Source organism: Dipodomys ordii, unplaced genomic scaffold, assembly GCF_000151885.1.
Source record: "Dipodomys ordii isolate 6190 unplaced genomic scaffold, Dord_2.0 Scaffold246, whole genome shotgun sequence".
Classification (NCBI taxonomy): Eukaryota; Metazoa; Chordata; class Mammalia; order Rodentia; family Heteromyidae; genus Dipodomys; species Dipodomys ordii.
In genome coordinates, this window is record NW_012267462.1 from 242,034 (window position 1) to 249,514 (window position 7,481).

General features: G+C 38.4%; 1 gene segment (V, D, J or C); it reads left to right on the forward strand.

The window, feature by feature from the left end:
- The first annotated feature begins 2,725 nt into the window (after positions 1 to 2,725).
- Positions 2,726 to 3,239, forward strand: LOC106000832. The segment is given in 2 exon segments: positions 2,726 to 2,795; positions 2,917 to 3,239. Coding segments are annotated over 2 exon segments (378 nt in total).
- Positions 3,240 to 7,481: the final 4,242 nt, after the last annotated feature.

Below are 7,481 nucleotides of genomic sequence, written 5' to 3' on the forward strand. Positions count from 1 at the left end.
TCAGAAAATTAGTCATTCTGTTCCATTGTACACAGAGAAATAAAAAGAAATATGTGATTAAGTTCCCAATTATCATGAAGAAATACCATAGGTTTACTAATTAGATTGTAAAAATAATTCGATGGAGTTTTATATTCACATTTTTAGGTGTAAACATCTCTAATGTTATCCACTTTATTTTTTTAAAAATGTTATGAGCTCACTAACTGTAAAAAATGGGTTTTTTCCTCTGTGTCATTTTTTTAACCATGACCACTCTGATTAGTTTATTAAATTCAATAACAACATTTCTATTATTTTTGTAAATTTTATTTTATTGTAAAAATGCTGTACTGAGGGGTTACATTTACATGAGGAAGGCAGTGAGTACATTTCCTGTCGAGCATTGTTACCCTTTCCATAGGTGTTCTCCCTCTACCCCTTTCCTCCCCCACCACCCTCACCACTTTGTTCTCCCCACCCTCCCTCTCACCCACCAGAAGTTATAAAGTTCATTTCCAATATACTCTCTTGTGGATATATGTTGCAATGTGTCATCCTATGTCTTTGTTTCACAATTGTGTTATTCCCCTTCCCATCCCCAAATTAGACAAATGTATATACAAGATGCAGGGTATCAAAATCAAGTACAGTAACAACAGAGGTTATACCATAAGGGGAAGAACATATAAAGGAAACAAAATGATCACATAGTACATTACAAATAACAATAAAGAAAGACCTCTTGTGTCCATATCTTGGGGTCCATTTCATATAGCATCATGTTATATGGTCACATGTACAGAGCTTGTAAGCTTTTATGCTCATTTGATAAAATTATCCTGTACATATACTAATTATTGTAAATGAGGGAAACCATGGGACCCATATTTCCTTGGGTCTGGCTTACTCCAACTTAGGTCCTCTGGTACAGACTGTCTTTTTTTGCCAATCCTGTACTTGAACTCAGGGCCTGGATGCTATTCCTGAGCCTCTTTGTGCTCAAGGTTAGTGCTCTACCACTTGAGTCACAGCACCACTTCTGGCTTTTTCTGTGTATGTGGTACTGAGGAATTGAACTGAGGGCTTCATGCATACTAGGCAAGCACTCTACCACATAGCCACATTCCCAGCCCAGGACTGACTGTCTTATTTCACAATTAGTCAGGTGATTCTTAACTCCATCCTCATATCCACTCTTCTTCCACCTGCAATGGAGAGCTATTCCTCTAATTGTTCTTCTCTCAAACCCACGTCAGAGGAATGATAATCAGGAGACTTTGTCCTCACCAGGAGTACATGTTTACCATAAACCAGGTCCAGCTTCAAAGCTCTACTCATTATGTGGAGGGGGGTGAAGAAAACATGATTTTATTTCTATACTCTGCTTTGCTCCAATAGTGTGTGAAATAGTTCAGTGAGCAGGGTTGCTATAGGAACCTGTCATGTGGGGCCTGGTACGGATGGACTCTGATTTGACAATGCCTGGTCTGTGAGCTACTGACTTTTGGGGAACAGTGTTATCTTTGTCCTTCTACAGCAACTGTTTTGGACTCACAATAAGATGGTGGATTCATTGTCAAGCAAATATCCTGTCCATGTCTTTCCAGTTGTGACATCCAGCACTAGGGTGCACAGCTTCCTCACATGCATGACTCCAGGTGGAGCATTCCTCATCGTACTCTGGATTTATCATGTGTGGCATTTTCCCTTGTCTTCTCTGGGCTTTGCAGATATGGTGTCCAACTTCACACTTAATTATGCTACATGTCATCCTTTCAGAGACTGTTTATATAATAAACTCTAAGTTCAAACACTGAAAATTTCTTTAATGACAAATTCCATTAAATGGGAGGTGCTGTAGGAATTTACAGTTTTAAGAGGCAGAGTAAATTGAAGTTTAGTTCAACTTTGGTTTACAGAATAGCTCAGGTTCTGATGAGGAATAACTTGGATTAAGAACAATAAGGCATGAATGTCATCAAGACTTTAGAAGACTTGCAGCTCAGAAATGTACAATGAAATAAGGCTATGCCTATAGCCAGGTCCTTTGAGTATACAGAGAGCCAACATCTGATGTTAAGTCTATTGGATGATGGTGGTGGGAAAGTACATTCAGAAACAGAGGACAGCAACCTGGAGTTGATAGCAAAACCCAATGGCTAGCTTGTACATTGTACACCATAGCACAATACTGCACATACCTTAATTTCATACTTTTCATTGTCTTTCATTAAGTCTTAATTGATACTTGTCTGTCATCTATTTATTTAACTATCAATCTCTCTATCAACCTACATATCCATGTAGGTTGAGTAATTGACTGAGTGTGTCTAAGATTAATAAATGGGTTCAAGGAAACCAAAGACTTAGAAAATCTGATCTAAATCATTAATTCTACATTTTGGAGCCATTTTTGCTTGAAAAATTGACTTAGATAAAATGCTATCATGAAAAGCGTGTCATGACCCATGTATAAATTGAACTTCATTGTATTTAACAAGAGAGACATTCTGTCCACTGAACCCCAGAGAGAAACACATTCTCTTCATGCACAACAGTGCTACCCTGGTATGATTTTTTGTATCTGGGGCATCATGTCTGTGCTGAGATAGTGAAATCTGCCATGCTGGTGCAGCTGTGCTGGCCCCTTCCAACCCCTACTGATTTGCATGTGCCCAGAGCACAGCCCACTGCCCTGAGCACTTCTTCATAGACTGCACACACCCTGTGCAGCAGTCAGTCCCTGTCAGCACACAGCATGGTCATGAGGGCTCCTGCTCAGCTCCTGGGGCTCCTGCTACTCTGGATTACAGGTTAGGAAAGACTATGCTGAGGATCTCCTCAGTCTGCTGTTGTCAATGATGCTTGGCTGTTTGTGAAGCTTTCTTATAACATGCTTGATTCTATGTATACTTATTACTTTTCTAATGGCAGGTACCAGATGTGACATCCAGATGACCCAGTCTCCATCCACTTTGTCTGCATCTCCTGGAGACAGAGTCACCATCACTTGCCGGGCCAGTCAGGGCATTAGCAATTGGTTAAACTGGTACCAGCAGAAACCAGGGGGAGCTCCAAAGCTCCTGATCTATGGTGCAAAGTATTTACAATCCGGGATCCCCTCCAGATTTAGTGGCAGTGGATCTGGGACAGAGTTCACTCTCACCATCAGTAGCCTGCAGCCTGAAGACATTGCCACTTATTACTGTCAACAGTATTATAGTAACCCACCCACAGTGATACAAGCCATAACATAAACCTCTAAGAAGCAGAAGTGTGAGCCTGGGCTGTCCCAGCTGCTTTCCTCATGCTTCCTCTTGCAAGAGCTGTCCTAGAATCATAGGACAGGAATCCTGCCCAGGATATCCTGGACCACCGAGCTACTATGTCTCAATCTTTGGAGTAAGTATAATTATAGATGTGCGATACTGGCACTGGGCTGAACGTTGAAATATTAAAATGACATTCCAGAGTATAAACATGGAAATACTCTGCCTTTATTCAAGTTTCTTTTAATCTTGAATAGATATTCGCAATGTGCACAGAGACACTACGAAGTCATTTCAATAATTTTATTTTGAGATTTTTAAATACTTTATGCATAAATTTCATCAGCAAGTAAAGAGAGTTTGCCACTTCCTTTTTCTGCTTCAGGTCTTTTGTGCTTTTTTTTCCAATTAGTTTTAGCTTTTCTTATTGCATTTGGAGAGCCTCAGTACAATTTTAGGTACAGAAAGTAATAATGAACATTTCATACTTCAATAAAACTTGAGTGGTAAAATGCTAAATAACTATATCAATGAGTACAAAGTTTGTTGCAGGGTTTTCCTATTTATTAAAACAGGTATTTTCCATTATTCCTGGCCTGTTGATATGTCATAGATAGCTGTTGACTCTATTAGAAATATTTTTCACATAAATTGAGACAGCCTATAGTTTTTCTCTTTAACTCAATCAGAATGATGAACACAGAGATCAGGTATCTAATTTTAAAAGATATTTCTGCTTGTGAAATATTTTTGACTTGACCAACATAAATTGCCTTAGGAAAATGAAAGAGAGAAAGAGAGAGAGATAGAGAGAGAATCAAAGTAGGAGATGGAGATGAATGGAAGGAGAGAAAGGGAGGGATGAAAGGCAGATAAATTTAGTTTATTTCTAGTTTTTAAATCCTAGTTCCACTTAGCAATCAAGCTAAAATTATCAAGACAAACACCGAATGCAAACAACACTGTTGGCACTGGGTATCCAGCCATTCTGTGCTCTCACCTGCAAGGTACACTGAAGGTGAGATGTTTCTTGAGCTTAGTCCTTCTGTCCTCCAGACCAGTTCCAACCAAGAATCACAGCAGTGTTCCTAGCTCCCCGAATCTTCTCTGTTTTAATCTCAAGAATCTAGGAATCTTTGACAGTCACTGAAGTCTTTTATTTATAAAATGAAAAATGAAGAAAACTCAAGATAAAGCAGATTTTCAATAATTCAGAAGCTCTCTCTCAGATTGACAAGTGAACATATGCATGCAGCTTATGCATCATATTTATATATATAACTAATGTATAAGGTAAAGTATGTAATAATTAAATATAAATTATATAAAATATATCATGTGTTATTTTTATATGTGATGTATTATTAGATATTTGTCTATGTTTTTTTTATTTTCCCTATGTTTTCACGATTTTGTAAAGGTGATACACAGGGGGATTACAGTTACAAAAGTAAGGTAATGAGTAGGTTTCTTTTTGAATAGTGTCACCCTCTCCCTCATTATTTCCAATGTCTACCCTGCCAACTACTCCCCAAACCCAAGTTGTAAAGTTCATTTCCAATATATTGTCTAACAAGTATTATTGTCACATTGTTTTGTTATTATATGTTATGTCATTTATGTATCTTCTTAAGACTTACCAAATTTTTTAACCAATGTATAGGTGAATTCTTCCATTTTGCAAAGTATTATGCTACTGATTATAACTTTACCTGGAAATATACCCAACTAATCATAAGGAATAACTTGGGGAAAAAAACTCACTCTGAATTAATTTCTATGGTGGGTATTGAAGTTTCCACTACTAAATATCATGAGTTAAGTATTAGGGAAAAGGTATACAAAAAGGTCAATTACGAGCAAGGAAAAATGACAAACATAGGGCATCTCTCTTTTATAGGCCATGTTCTAACTGTGGATGTAGGAGGAAATAGATTGAGGAGGTGGAGATGTGGTGTGATTAAAGACTTCAGGGGTTTGTTGCCATTGAAGAAAATACTTAGGATTATGAGATATATGATAGTATGAGTGAAAATAGCCAAGGGAAAAATTGGTCCATGGATGGAAGAAGGTAAAATCCCAGAGAAAGATACAGCAAAGTGTTTGACACTACTGTAACAGTTACACAAATGAGGATGCTAAAGCAGCCAATTAAGGAACTTAGCAGCTGCCACACTCCATAAAGCATGGAAGGGCGGGGCCCCCAGGGCACATTGTTTGACCTCAGGCTCACAGGATAGCAGCTGGATTGTGTCTATGGATGTGCAGTTTACATACATGGAATAGAGTGTCACAGATGAAAATGCTTTCTTGAGACGCATGTTGCAGATGGAAAAGGAGAGTTTAATTTTTATTGAGGAATTAGAAGACAGACAGGGAGGACATTCAGAGCCAGAGAACTTAAGCCAAAGTAAAGAGCCAATCACACTGTCCTTCAAGACATGCATGGTTGAAGACCAGCCATCCAATGAGCACAACTTGAAGGAGCAGGAAAAACCCAAGGTGGATTTCAGGTAGACCTGATTTTCAGACTGCTAAGTAGCAGAGAGCCTGAGATCACTGTGATTGTTTTGCTCATAACAATTGCTGCAGAAGTGGCACTGTCGCTCAAGCAGTAGCGTGCTTTCCTTGAGCTGAGGAGCGGAGGGAGAGAGTGCCCAAGCCCAGAGTTCAAGCCCCACAACCGACCAAAAAACAAACAAACAAACAAACAAAAAACAATTGCTGCATGTTGGGAAACTGTTTTGTTGGCTACATAGCTTTAGTGTCTCTGTTTCTTAGGGTTCTCTACAGTAACTTTTGGAGAAGATTTTCACCTTGGTTCCTGGAATATTCTTCAGAGTTTTTCTAATGTTAGGTTCAAGAAAAATACACTGCCAATAACATTGGGTGAAACACATGTAAGTGTATGCTTTTAATTTTGCACATGTCAAGTACACATCATGACCACTATCATGAGATGACAAGAAAACAAATAAGAAGAATATAAGAAGTCCAGGCCTGGTGATGCATGCCTTGTACTTTCAGATATAAAGGAGAAAGAGGTAGAAAGATCTCAGTCCAGGGCAGCTCAAGCATTGTTTATATGTTCCAGATGATATTAGAACAATGAATTAAAGCAAAAGCAGTTGGCAGGGTGGCTTAGTGGATAGAGTGCTGGCCTAGCAATCTGAAGTCCCTGAGTTCTAACTGTAGTACACTCAAAAAGAACTGTGAGATAAAGAGAATAAAAACTGTAATGATACACAAGAAAGATTCTATACAAATACCATCAGGATAATTTACAGTGTGCTGACATATCAATTTGAAATATAAAATCATTGGATGCAAAGTTATCCAAACTATGGAGTAGGCATGTGTCTCCCTGTTTTGCAGTCTAATAGAATCAAAGGCACATCTCCCATGCTGGACACAGATCATTCTGATACCAGATTTTTAACATTTTAAAAGGCAGACCCCCATATTATGTCTGGCTCCTCACTCGCAAATACCAAATACAGACATAGTGAAGGGTAGAAAAAGGAGATTTATCATGGTAGCCATCGAAAGGTGCATTTTAATATTTATCCACCATCTTTGTATAACTCTTGTGACTCTTATTTCCGTGATTGATAAGCAAAAAGCCAGACATGGAGATGTGGCTCAAGTGGGAGAACACCAACTTTGAGAGAAAAATCCAAACAAGAGTGAGCAGGAGGCCTTGAGTTCAAGACCCTGTCCTAGAACTGAAATAAAAAACATTGAATTTACAGGAATTAGAAGAAATTGAATACATGATTTGTAGTGAAGATATTATATGCTCAGTAGTAAATGATATATAGTAAATGATAAAGCAATCTATTTGGTTCTATTGGTGTTTGAACTTGGGGTTTCCTGCTTATTAGGCTCTAGAACTTAAGTCATTTCACCATCAGTTTTTACTTTAGTTATTTTTCAGATGAGGTCTTGTAATTTTACCTGGCTTGGTCTTCTATTACAATCCTTCTAATTTCACCTCCTGTATAGCTGCAGAAACGTATACCACGTGCTACAACTTGTCTTTGTAGTTGAGTCTCACTGCTTTCCAGGACAGCTATGAAGCACAATCTTTAATATCTATGCCTCCAGTTTATCTGGGATTGCAGGCATAAATGACCATTTCCAGCCCTTCAATGAAAATTCTTTTAAGAACCTTGTTACTAAGCTAGGCCCTGTTGGCTCACGTCTATAATCCTAGCTACTCAAGAGGTC